The following is a 14,064-nucleotide window of genomic DNA, read 5'->3' on the forward strand; positions in this document are numbered from 1 at the left end:
TCATTTATGACCGCAGATTACTGACCTAACTAACTCGTTTGTAATGCAATACTTGAACCCTTCAATCAGAACAGGGATATCTGTGGGGCACAGATATATAGAATGATTATCAGAAAATTAAACTCCTTGGAATTCCTCCTTACTTGTAACTGCAAGAAAAGTGACAGGGTTTAATGTTATGGAATAGGAAGGTAAGGCAGTCAACAGCAGGCCAGTGATTTCACTCTTGTCCTTCATCTCCTCTCTGTTTGTTTCAGATCACTGCATATTTTATCATGTCACAATTCAAATTTCAAGCTTTCTGGCTCAAGACTGTGTCTTTATTTGAATTTGTAAAGTTCACAGATTTGGGTACTCAAAAACCAATGAGATGAGTTCAGCTTAGGAAACCTGGAGCAACTGTGTAATTAAAAAGCTTTCCTATCCAACAGGGTGTCTGCATCATCTTCCAGCCGTATATTCCAGCAAGCAGAAATAATAGACTTGTTTGTATCAAACAGACTATTATTTTTATTAATCAGTGTTACACATACAGGTTAATTAAAAAAGCTAGTTTGTGAAATATGCCATCTATCTACAAGATACAAACCTAGGCCAATTGCTGTGGTATCTATTGATGCTCAGCCACTGTAAAAAATTTACAGTTTATTTTCTGATACACAAAACCTCACGCAAACATTCCTTGTTAAATGCTCAGTAAAGCTCACAGCATTCTACTACGCAGTTTCATATATAGTGTTTTAGTGCAAAAGGAAGTACAAATATAAAAATACTGAGGCTTGAATTAAAAAAAAAAAAAAAAAAAGACAAAAAATCCCAAGCAAGACATGGAGTTAGAGGTGGGTGTCTGCTATGGGTATTCTTCTAAGCTCTACAATCTGGGAGTTAGCCATGCTGCCGCCATCCTGGCTGCCATGACAAGATTCATTGTCGCTGATGCTCAGACCTGCACCTGAAACAGCAAAACAAAGAAAACAAAGAAAGAATAAGTGAGAATGAAATCCTGATGCAGAAATAGTGACACTGTGTCCTGCTCTGCTTTATTCCAGTTATTGAAATGATTCCCTACCCCACAACGATGTGGCAAGCTTCCTCTTACTAGCCTACAGTTCTGAATCCACAAATTGTAACATTATCTGATGTAGTTTTGTACCATCCAGATACGCTTTTTCATAATTCTGCTGTCAGTTGCTTTATTTGTCTCAGTAAATGGTACAATAGCTATTCGAAGGTTGTCTTGAAATCACAAAAGCGTAAATCAAGGCCTGGCTTAGGCTGGGTTAATGGTTTGGCTGTGACAGTCTAGTATTTCCAGGGACTTCTTCATGAAAAATTGATTTTTAATGATACAATTTCCCTGTTAAACTATAATTCCAGCTGGTTTAAGAGGACTGTAATTTCAAAATGAGAAAAGATGCTAACTATTCCTAAACCCACATTTGGCACAAGCTAGTGTACTGTGCTCTTCTTCTGCTGTGAGATAATACTAGATTTTGGCCCACGGAAACTTCCAAAACATGTCTGGAAGAGACCTCAGTCCACCTCCTCCATCCTTTTGTCACAGGAGTTCTGCTAGCTTGTTGCTTCCTTGTTGTTTTGGTGAGGTTGGGGTTTATTTGGGGGAGAGTTTCAAGTTAATTAATGTGAAGATACATAATCCTGCACTAGCTTTTATGAAATATGTACTTTTTCAGACCACTTCTTCAAAGAATATCAGTTGTAACTATTAACTTCAATGTGTTTTCAGCTCCTCTCTTTGAGTTGTAGAGCAAATCCTAAAAAATACATGGGTCTTGTTAGGATTTAGGGCATCAAGGCTTTAAATTTATTGAGAAGTGCACATCAGTATGATTAGGCATGGTGATTTCAAGACAAATTTCAGGCATGGTCTTAGGGTGATGTCACTTCCAAATGACTAGTTATTCATTTTGGGCATACATAGATCTGTAACTACACGTAGTTCAAGGGAGCTGCAAAGGAATGACATTTGGCTCACAAAGACCTGGACAGATTATTTTGGGAGAGGCAGTGATTCGCATTTTCATACTACAAAATATCTTCAGGAGTTTCTATCAGTTGTGACACGCATCTCTCATTTCTGCGTCAGCTGGCACTCCAGGCTTTGGTTTGTTCAGAAAATGACAAGATAAGGGTCATTTTTTGGAGTTACCTCATCATTTTCTATGCCCCCTATTGTTCCACTTTTGCAAAGTTTTTCACAGCAGCCGTCCTTCCACTAGCCCCCAAGTGGAAAAGAAGTACGGAAAAAAGGGCAGCAGTGGGATGGTCCTTTGCCATGGGAAGTCAGGCTGCAATGTTGAATATGGAGCTTGGTTCACAGAACCTAAGCAGGTTCTAGGCAGGCTTTCCTGCAGAGGTCTGGTAGAACTTCTGGTAGGGACCAAACTCAGCCCTACTGCATCCAGGGGAAAAGTGGGTATTTCTGCACTGTGGTCCTTCTTACAACTGGTTTGGAGTTTGGGCTGTGCATTCATTGACATGCAGCAGGTGAGTCCTGCTCTTGGGTCTGTATGACCCAAGCTCTTTAGACCAGCAATTACTGCCAGAGTATAACAGGAGTAAAAATCTATCAATGTACAGAGAAACAATAATAAAGACAAAAAGATTAGGTTCTGAATCATTAATAAACTACTTTATAAGTGTACTGAAGATGATTAAGGAGTACTTACTGATTCAAATTTATATGCGTATTTAATTTTGTCATTGAATTATGGTCCTAATAACTAAAAGCTGCTTGAAAGTCCTTGGAAACCAGCAATTGCATAAGCAAGTTATTTGGATTTTTTTTCTTTCTTCTCTAAAACGTGTTGTTTTAGAAAGGAAACATGAGTATAATAGAGAAGATAAATCAGATTGCTGTATTTACCACTTGGGGATGGAAGAACAAGGTAATAACCTTGAAGTAAATAAAATACTTTGAACAGAGAAACAAAATAATACTTCTTATACAGCATCATTAACATTGGAATTTGCTCGAAACATTTATTTAGGCTGAAGAGAGTACAAATTTCAAAACTGGAAAAAACGCATTATTGAAAAATATTTACGATCATATCATATAAATATGATCATTCTGGGTTCAGATTTTAAGGTGAACACTGACTGTTGGGGTTAGAAAGATATTTGTCTTACTGGTGGCTATACTGCAATTATTCAGGTCAAGCTTTCTTAAAGAATCTCATGCTGGTCATTATAAAAAAATAAAGATGCTGGTTTAATATGCTATTGCACATAGCATATGTATGTATATTCTTATATGTCATATATACCTGTTTATTCTTAAACGTCATTACATGTATGCTTTGTGCAAAGTAAAGAGGAGATTTTTTTTGTTACAGACGTTCTTATCAGGGACTTGGTAAACCTGAGACTGAAGTTGGCTACTCTGGGTTTACAAGGGCCTTGTTCTGCTGCTGGTACAAAGGCAAACTATGTAAGTGCTGATCCTTTTTAGGAATGAGAGCGAAATTGTAACCAGGATACCAGCTTACCAAAAAGCTGGCAGACTGGGAAGGGTACAACTGTTTACATGATGGAGTTTCAGAGAGTTCATTGGCCTGTCTTGTACTCAGATTATTAACTCAATTTAAACTCAATCAGATCGCAAAAAGCATGTAGTCCCCTGGAGATGCTAGTGGTGGATAGTAGCTACATACACAGCAGGGAGTATTACTTTTCCCCAATTTTTTTTTTTTTTTATTTTAAGAAAAAGACACAGCAAAATGAGGCCTTTCTTCCTGTATTTTCGTATCAAAGGAGTAGCTAGAAACTGAAATCTCGTATCTCACTTTGCAAACCCAGCAAGATCCCTCCAGTGACATCTACTGGTGGAAGGATTTCATCCAAGCATTCTTTCGTGCCCTTGAACTCCAGCTGTTAACATCTGTTTGCTCATATATATCTCAAACTTTCACTAAAACATTTTAAGGAGTCTGTAATTACTGTACGCAGATCTCTGGGGAGACTTTATTTTGTAAACACTTCCATCTTGCTCTCTGAATCAATCATTGTTTATATTTCATGTGTAAGGCATATTAGATAGAAATGAATAAGCTACATGAGTCAAATTTAATTGTTCTTTCAGAGTTTTGACCTTACAGAAATGACACCAACAGACATCCAGACTTGTATTAATAAAGTTCAGACTGGACAAAAAAATGGTTTTTGGATATTATTCAGTCACGTTCAGTGGAAAACAAGTAGAATATTTGTGAGCATTCACAAATGAGAAGTTGAATGAACATACAAACTGGTTACCCTTCCTTCCTTTTTTTGAAGGCGAGTCATTCAAAATGGAAGTAACACAGGCTGACAAGGCAGAGCACGAATCTGGCACTTTGCCACTGTCTACAATTTATCTGCCCTGTGACAGACCATCTCCAGGATGTTGCACTGAAAACCTTCCAAAATTTGAAATTTCAAATGTTTCCTCTAGCTCAGGATGCCCAGCATGAGGTGCTTAATTTTTAAACAAGGCATCTACAGTGGTATCCCCAGTGTTTAAAAATGCTGACTTTGGAACCCTGCCTAAATTAGATTGAAAACTATGAGTTGGTTTATATAGGATCATTACTGTAATAGGTGCATTTGTGTGTAGGGAGGGTAACTTACACAGTAGATTTTCCCAGGTTTTTTCCATGTAGAATATTTATTTAGGATTTATCATATATGCCTCTATTAAACCCAAAAATACATTGAGATGTGGATGTAGCAATATCCTCCATTGATACTATCTAATATATATTTGGAAAATACCATGTGTTACGCTGGTATTCTCTGCTCTAACCCATAAATATCTTTGCAAACAACTTCCTACAATGGTGGATCACCAGTCAGCAGTGGAGGGTTTAGGCCTCTCCAAAGGCTTTGTTGTTTCTTGCATTCACATCTCACCCAAAGGAAGGAATTGGTTTAGTTTTGTGCATCAAAGAAGGGGGGAGGACAAGACCATCTGTAGGAGAATGGAATATGGATGGAAGCTCAGAGATCAGTAAAGCTAGTGTGCATTTATGGTATTTATGTTTTGGAGCAAAGCCGATGGACTGAAGCTGAATCTGCTTTGGGACAGATTCCATCTACTTTTATTCTGTTGGCTGCTTTTTTAACTCCCCAGCTCTAACCACAGTCCTCAGGGAATTCTGCTATACTGGGCTTTAGCCTCAATGATGACAATATGCAACTCTGTGACAATCTGGAAGGTAATGGTCTTATTAAATTGTCTATCAATATAAACCTTGCACAAGAAGTTAGAGGAATGATGACATCTAGTCCATAAAGACAGCACTTTTGAAGTTAATTAGTGCAATTAACAAAAACTGATTATTAAATAATTGTCCTCAGTACAAGCTAAGCCTTTGACTCATTATAAAAGCCATAAATGAAATGTAATAAGTAAGACAAATTCAAAAACATAAATAAAAAAGGTTTTTATTTTAGATAACAAATATCATATAATATTTTAATATTATTTTTATTTTATTTTATTTTTACCTAAGCACATAAAACAGACAGGATATCCCTAAATTATTTTTTCCTACCACAATTGCTCTATAATTTCCTCACGTAAATTGCATGTGAGCTGGTTGGTTTCCCAAAAGATATCCACAGTATAAGAGATGAGGTGGTACAGTGGGCATAGTGAATCCTATGTATTTCTGTATGAACATGAACATATTAGATGGAAAGGAGGAATTAAGTGATTAGGAATTCAGAGGCTATGACTTTATGATAGAATAAGCCCAGCTTTCGGATTGCATCAAATAAAAAATTCACTGGCTGTGTGATGCAAAGTTTGCATAAAGCTAGCATAAAAGCTGTCTAAGAAACAGCACACTATTGTTCACCTAATTTGCTAGAAAAGCAGTCGTATGCCTTCAACTGATCCAGTCCATATTCCAGGTTAATCTTTAATTAGGCCCAGCATTAATGATTATGGAACCAAGGGTTAAGTGCATAGTTCTACAACACATTTCTTTGGCAGCAAGGCCAAATGTGCCAACGCATTTATTTGTGGAGCTGTGCTGCAAATTGCAAGCTCCTAAATCATTGCAAGTTAAAGAACAAAGTTGTACTGTGGGGGTTTGTTTGATTTTCTTTAACTTACATCAGTCATCCTTCATTTCTACTGCTGAAAGTGGTCAGCTGCAGTGCAAGGGCGAGGCAGGAGGAGAGGAATGGGATTTTAGCTTTGCAGTGGGTTCTACACTGGTTCTTACTGATCCTGACTGCTAGATTAAACCCTGTGGCTACAAAGAGTGAGCATAAATTAAAGTAACCTCCAGACAGCTCCAAACTATGTATGCAGAAAGAACAGATGAAGTGCAAAGAGGCATAAGGACATTTTTGCATATTCCTCTGTTAATCAGTGCTGATCCTCAGCCAACCTCAGAGTGGGAACTAAGGTTGAGTTTGGTTACAGATTGATAGTTTTAGGAACAACATATAATGGAGGTTTCTGCTTCTGTTAGTCAGAGTTAAAGCTCAAGCAATAGCAGGGCAAGCATTTCTGTTCCTCCTCTGTAAGTCAAAACTACAACATACAGTTTAGGAGTGATAATAGCTCATGTGGTGCAAAGTACCTTTCTCCTGCTCTCCCAGGGGCTTGTCTACTTCATATAAGGAATTCTCAGCCTGCTGAAATAAAGCCTGGTCCAAAAAGGTTTGAGAAGCACTACTTAACAGCAAATGACAGACAAGAGCAAGGCAGCAAAAAGGCATCTCAGCTGCCCATACATTTTAGCCTGTTTAGAGAAGAAGTGCTGGTTTTCCAGTTGCTGATGACCACTGCTTCCTTGGAGCTGGGACTGGGGCTCAAAGGGCATCAAGCAAAGGAAGAGTGAGACAGAGGAGGAGAAGAAGCAGAGTAAGAGGAAGAGGGAGAGGAAAAGTCCCTAACCTGACTTGTTGCGGTTTCATATGAGTACGGGCAAAGATGCAAGGGAGTAAGAAGCGTGCTGCCAGAAGGGACCAGAAGACAGGTTCCTTTCAATGCCTGCTAGCTTAACAGTATCACAGAATTCCCATCAGACCATAGCTCAGTGAATACTTTTGCAGAATAAGCCTGTACTGCCAAACAGAGGAGAAATCCCACTTTCACCGCATCATCTCCCTTTTTACTGCTTCCATGTGGTTCCCTCCCTCATGCCATTGGGAGCACCTTGACTCCTTGGCCATGCACTGAACTGGACTGAAGAGCAAAAATAGTAAAACAGATATGATTTTTAGTTACAGAAACATGTGTTTTGGTTTAAAGTATGTGTTGAGCTGCAGCTTGCATGTAAGGCAATAGCTGATAAGCATTTACTTTGGTGGTTTGAGCTACTCTAACCTCAACACCGCTGCTTCAGTTTTTCTTGTTCAAATGTTGCTTGTAGGGCTGGAAGCATATGGGACAACTGGTTTGGCTTAGAAATCATCTTATTTTGCTACTCTAATGTTTCTGGAGACACAGTTCACGCAAATAAATACATGTTGGGGCAAAATGGTCAGGTGCTACTTGAATCTATAATGCAAACAAAAATATTTTTCCCCAGTTGTGGCCTAAGGTCTCTGCTTCAAACCATACTAATACAAAAGACTCATAAGAACAAATGATAATGAATATTAAAATATTAATAAAGAAGACAATAATAAAAATCAAGCAAAATAATCAAAAGCAAAAAATTTCTAGACCTACTGCCTTTAGGAGAACTGCCTTTAGAAAACAAATGAACTAAGGTTGGAGTTTGAAGATTTATTAAAATATCATTAAATGCTAAATTTTGATGGATTACATTAACTATAAGTTTTAACTACTGCTGTTTCCTAGCTTCCTCATCATGATTTAAGATTCATTCTTCCACAGTGTGTAGCATTTACTGCTGAAAATAGGCCAACTGATGTCAACTGAGCTGCTTAAAAGGTAAACATTGTGTGCAATGGTGGGAGTGTACAATATGAATGGATTCATATCTTACTATCCATGAATAATCTGGTTTCCTTCAAATTATTCAGGAAATAGTAACAAAGTAACAAGCAATTCTAATCTTGTGCACCTAGATTTGAAAGTCTTGCCCAAATCTTTAAATACGTAACAAAGTAGAAGTAGTCTGCAGAATCTACAGGAAAATTGATGGATACAATACAGATTTTGAGACAATCTTCATAAAAATTCATATTTCTTAGCAGAAGACCAGTTATTAATCAATCAATTATATTGCTAATTAGAAGAGTTTTCTACAATAGAAACTGGCTTTGGAGATAAAGTATTATGCATATACTGAATAAAGCTACCCCTTCATTCCCAGCATTCCCAGTCTTCCAACCAGATTGACTATTTTCTTGGTGCCACTAAAGTGAAGAAGCTCCTTAAATTATCCACGTGCCAGAGCACCTAACCTACTACTGTCACCAGTACCTTGCTGTTGCCTCTTGAGAGGCTCAATAGTACCCTCAGAGACCATTCAGGTGACCTCCTACTACCAAGCCTGTCCATTTGTATTTCACCCGGTGCCTAAAGGTTGGCTTGGGTTAGCATGTGCCAGGTCTTATCAGCTGGCACTCCTCTGCCTTTGTGGTCATCGTACCAGATTTTCCATGTTGACCTATCTTTGAACCAGATGTCACTTCATTTCTTCCACCCGTGGCCACATCTTGACTATCTCTTTATATCACTGTTTGAATAACCTCAAGTTTCCTTGGTGGAGTGGGTGAGAAGGCAGGAAAGCAATATATAATTGAGGGCAAAACCCGGGATTTTGAAGACTTGAACTCTAAGGCTATTGAGGGGAATCTGATTACAAACATTTTGGTTTGCAGGCATAGTTTGAATGTGGACACCTGAAGTGGTCTCCCCTGCTTCTGTCCTCCAGCGGCACAGCGAGATCATCACAGCTGGCTCTTCTGTTTGGGCAGAAATCTGTTTTGTTTATCTTTCAAGTGTACCCCATTTTTCAGGACCAACTGTATTTTATGTAAATTTTTTGTCTTACACTTACTGGGAGAATCAATATTTATGAAGTTATGCTGTTTCTTATAGATATATATATATATATGTGAAAAATAAAGATAGGCATTGTATGTACCCTATATGTTAATGTGAATAAGAACAGAAAAGAAGACATGACAGCCAATGTCTGGAACCGGCAATAGCCGGTTTAAACACTTGTGAAAAAATGTCCGAGCCTCCAATCTCCTGCTACTTTCTGTAGGTATGCTTGTTTTAATGATTCAAAATGTCTTTTTATAGCTCCTTTCTCTGTTATTTTAGCTAGCCTCAACAATATTGTCATGGAAGAGCATTCCAAGGCAAAACAATTTTACTTCAGATTTTCACTGGCAATCAAATTCCATTAATGGATCTCATTAATTGGATCTTATGGCACAGTGACATCATTAAGGTGAAAAATAGCAAAACAACCTTCAAGGAACAAGGAGAAGAGTCACTCACCAGTCTTTAAAGCAAATATTAGATCATCAAACTCCTGTGATTCCTCATCAGCAACCAATGAGCTGGCACTAAATCCTCCAGAAGACTGGAAAACATTGCCATTTTGTGGACTTTGCTTAAAGGCAGCACTAGCCTGACCAGCAGGCTGCAAGGATGCCCTCTCCCAGTCTGCAGGCACCTGCAAAGTTTAAAAAGACACAGAAATAAAGTAATCATCAAAACTACAGTATAGAAATTGGAAACTATCACCAGAGACAAACTCAAGCCCAATAGATTTTGAAGCCAGCTATTCTGTCACTTCTATAGGAAACAGGTAGCCTTTTTTTTTAATAAACAATATACTTTTTTATATGTATATAACTCAACTACATGTCATTTAACTTTGCTTTTATTATGCTTCTCCTCTCTTCTCCTTCTCTATCCCGTTCCTTTCCTTTCCATTCCCTTCCATTCCACTCTATTCTATTAAATTTTCCATATATTTTGCACAGCATGACTTTGGAAAATGAAAACTTATCTAAGGCCTATAGTAAGTGTTAGAAAGAGTTAACTTAATATATTGATGTCTCATGACCCACTTCTGAAAACTTTAACCAGTCTTTATAACAAACTGAAGACTTAAGTGGAAAAAGAGAAATTCTCTAGATGGGATGTTACCAGGGAATTTTAAGTTCTGAGAATATCACCATAGTTAAAGATAACAATTTTTATGGTAAAAAAATTAAAAAATCCCCCCTCCTCAAAGCCAACCTAAAATGATTAGCAACTCATTCCTGTCTATTACAATTCAGTACTGCCACTTAAATCTCTAGGTACATTTACAATACCCAAGGTAATGACTGTGGAGCACTGTTACCTCTTCCATAGCACTGATGAGGTTCTGAGTGGACTTGCTGATCTCTCCACCCGCAGCTGGCAGACCACTGCCATGTGTGAAAAAAGCTGATCCCGGTGTTGTATGCCCATTCATGTCTACAGAATAACTTGCTTTCACAGGACAGCAAAGTTGGTTGTGCAGGATAAAATATACCACAAAGACATAAAGACCCTGAAACAGAGAAAGAAAAAGAACACCAGCATTTGAAATGCAGGGAGCGTAGGTCAGAGTTGGAATGCAGTCATGGCAAGGTCCTATATGGTGTAGCAGATGCTTTCCCTTACACCAGCAGTCTGTGTCTCAATGGGCTGTAGCCTATGGAAATTCTATGGAAAATAAGAGAAGACATCACTGCGTATCAAAGATCTGGAAGTTAAAAGTAAGTTCATATCCCGAGGCCTCCAGCTAAACACACACACACACACAAAACCACAAAATGAACCAAAAAGAGTCACTGAAACTGATTATTTGGTTGAACCCACATGGTTGCAAAGCAAAGCCAAGACCCCAAGAACAACAAAATCAACTTGAGTTTCACAGTTGTCATAACAGTGAAAATGTGGTCAAGGGCCGCCTTTACAATAGGATTTGGCTGCTCTCCCCTAGCCACAGTTCTTTATTTCCTTACTGACCTCCTGGCTTTTTGCATTCCTGCTCCAATTTCAATCTTATGCAAGCTGCACTGCTGCCGTCACAGATACCAACTTGTAGCTATAAATTAGATTTTCTATGATATGACAAATTCAGCGCTGCCTTTCATTTGTGATTACTACAAAGGCTCTGCTGTATGCTTCTGCAGTTCTTTAAAATTTGTTAATTTTGACCTTTAGACTTAGCCAAGAAAAGTATTATAACCATGTCTTTTGTTTGCAAAGAAATCCAGTGACTGAACTTCTGAATATGAAATCTGACTTTCTCTAATTCTTAAGTTGCATTGAGAGAAAATAATCCATTTCAACTGACAAATCAACCAGTTAAATAGTTACTAACAAAGGAGTTAACCAAAAAAGCACAGAAAGAAGACTTACAGATTCTTCCTGATTGCTGCAATACGATTACATTTGCACTATATTTTGTACTTCCCATTGTCCTCAAGACCCCTGAAACCAATTGTACTAAACAGAAGAATTTATTGGAAAGGTACTCATTGGCATGAAAGTAATAACTCCTGCTATAAATGGAAAGGAGTTTAATCTAATTATATTTGTGAATTCCTCATGGAAGGAATTTTGAAAATACATGCAAACTGCAAATACCCAAGAGGTATGTTCATTTCCATCCCTATAAAACAGACAACAGCACTTCATGATCTACAGATTTATAATTTCTAATTATGCCAAAATGATATGACAAAAATGCTGTTCCAAAGTGACACAGAAGTCACTGGCATGTCAGTCTCAGCTGGTCAAATACTGGAAATACCCTCATACAGTTTCTAAAAAGCCGCATGTGCATCCTCTTTTTTAACAGCAAAACAGCAAACAAAACTGTAAAACCAACTCTTTTGAGAAAACATTTTCCCACTTCTTCAGATTATTGTTTTTTGTCATAAGGAGCCGGGCAGTTACCCAAGAGGAGATTTCTCTGTAATACATATAAGTAAATACATTCCAAAAACCTGATGCAAACACATATTGCACTTAAGAAACACTAAAAAGGAACCAAAATGTCCTTTCATTCTAAACAAATCCAAGGGCTTTGATGTAGGTCAAGCATAATGGGACCAGCAAATGGATTTCTTTTGATTTGTTTAATGGATATGAAAAGTATAAAAAACCAAGAAGGACAGATAACAGTGACAACACTGAATTCAAAGCAGCCTCTGGCACTTTAGTCTCTGAGGACATAGCCACAAAAGCTGCACACACGTTTCAGGTGGTTTTATACTTAAAAAAAAAACAACCAAAAAACACATTAGCTGACAACACTACACAACCTTGTCTTTCAGAGTCACTGGTATGAAATGACCATGGTAAGTCACTGTCCTGAGCAGCCCCAGGTGCAGGAACTCACTTTTCAGAAACAAATAAACATGGAGTAAAGTGCCAGAATTTTCTCCTTAACCCAGCCTGATCTAATTCTCTATGTGTTTTGGACAGTGCTATTTCTGAGGAACTGTTGCTCTACCAGAACTGTAGACAGGCATGTCGGCACCCCAAGCATCCTTACTGCTACTCCTCCCTGCTTCTGCTCTTTGCTGTCATCCAGAGACACAGACCCTTGTCCTAGGCAGCAGGAGCCCGCATCCCTGAGGTGCACTGCCTCCTGTGGCACTCCTGCTGCAGCCCTCCTTTTCTCGAGGCTGAGAATGAACTTCAGGACGCGCAGTTCAAAGAACTCCCATATATTGACGCAGACAGGTGATGAAGCAGCTCCTCTGCCTCTCCTATAGTGAGCGCACAGACTCAGGGGGGTTATTTAACTGTGTAAGACAGGGAGAATCAGAGGCTGACATAGCTAACAGAAAAAAAACCTTGTGAGTTTTACTTCCCCAACTCTTGTGAAATATTATGGCAATGCTTTAAAAACTGAAGTTTAAACCTAGCAAACCCCAACACTCCTAAGCAGGTTATATGTTTATACAGATACTGTGATGCTGGCAAGATGTCTTGTTTAGGTAGACAAACGATGGAACCTGCTTTGACCTATATTCCTATTCAAATCTTGTCACTCAAAAACATACACTTTGTAGAGGTGATTTCCTATGTGGTTTTGTTTGAAGTATCAAAAGGCATTTGTGGTCTTATTCTCACTACCCCGTGTCTTTATTAGAAACTACTGCTACTGAATTTTGAGAAATCAAAACAAGGCAAATGTTCCTGCCCAAACCACAGAGAGGTCTAAGGATAAAACACATGAAGATGCCATGGATCAAGTCATGGAAAGAGATTGCCCAAGGAAGCTGTGGCTGCCCTGTCCCTTGCAGTGTTCAAGGCCAGGTTGGATGGGTCTTGGAGCAACCTGCTCTAGTAGTAAAGGTGTGGCAGAGGGTTGGAACTGGATGAGCTTTAAGGTCCCTTCCAACCCAAACCAGTGTGTGAGTCTATGATTATGATATGATCTGTGCTTATTTTAGCACCAGCAACTACCAGGCTATTTACTCTGAAGGAGCACAGGCAAGATGCAGACACATGGATTGTGTCAGTGCAACCACAGCTTTCACAGTCTCAGTGGTTTTTTCAAAAGCACTAGTTTAAGAATTGACCTGACCTTCATCACACTTTTGACACTCAGTATGTTCAATTTCACTGCAACTTTTAATACTGTAAAAATCATCTTAAAGTACTATGAAAATAAGGCTGTTGGCATTGTAATATATGTTTCACTGTGTTTATCATATAAACAACTTAGGCCAAGTTGGCACCACTTGCTTTTTCAGAGGCATAGAGACACTGTCTCTGCCAGCTGGACCAAGTATGAAATGCAGCTAATAGTCAAGTTCTGTTGACAGGTTTACCAGTCTTGAAGAAACTTACACACTCCAAAGGGATCAAAATAAGATAGGTCTGGGTATGGACATTAGTAACACCAGCAATGACATCTCTATGTTATTAAAAATGTGGTAAATACAGATTTTGTATTCTTAGGAAGTTTCCATTAAAAAAACCCAACTAAACTCCCAAACCCCAAACCCCAAAACCTCAGCCTAATACCAATATCCTCTGCTGTTGCATACAGATTCAGAGCCATCTTCATCAGCACATAACCATGTACAAGGGAGCCAAAAGAATCTATTGAA

At 38.5% G+C, this 14,064-nt stretch overlaps 1 protein-coding gene across 1 annotated transcript; it reads right to left on the reverse strand.

Annotated features, from left to right (window-relative positions):
• Window positions 1–620: 620 nt before the first annotated feature.
• LOC104410014 (G-protein coupled receptor 98-like) lies at window positions 621–10,496 on the reverse strand. The gene is made up of 3 exons (XM_010020070.1): window positions 10,305–10,496; window positions 9,449–9,626; window positions 621–952 (listed from the first exon to the last, which is right to left on the reverse strand). Exons 1-3 carry the CDS (start codon window positions 10,416–10,418, stop codon window positions 834–836), a joined length of 411 nt encoding a protein of 136 aa, XP_010018372.1. The 5' UTR covers window positions 10,419–10,496; the 3' UTR covers window positions 621–833.
• Between the last annotated feature and the right edge of the window lie 3,568 nt (window positions 10,497–14,064).

This window comes from Nestor notabilis, unplaced genomic scaffold, assembly GCF_000696875.1.
Source record: "Nestor notabilis isolate BGI_N333 unplaced genomic scaffold, ASM69687v1 scaffold14980, whole genome shotgun sequence".
Classification (NCBI taxonomy): domain Eukaryota; kingdom Metazoa; phylum Chordata; class Aves; order Psittaciformes; family Psittacidae; genus Nestor; species Nestor notabilis.

Bases quoted from the DNA above. Each gene is read 5' to 3' on its own strand.
- LOC104410014 (XM_010020070.1), bottom strand. From the start codon at position 10,418: ATGAATGGGCATACAACACCGGGATCAGCTTTTTTCACACATGGCAGT. The intron at 9,627-10,304 runs GTAACAGTGCTC...TAAACTTTGCAG, and splicing joins TCATCAGTGCTATGGAAGAG to GTGCCTGCAGACTGGGAGAG. The intron at 953-9,448 runs GTGAGTGACTCT...TTGCTGTTTCAG, and splicing joins AATATTTGCTTTAAAGACTG to GTGCAGGTCTGAGCATCAGC.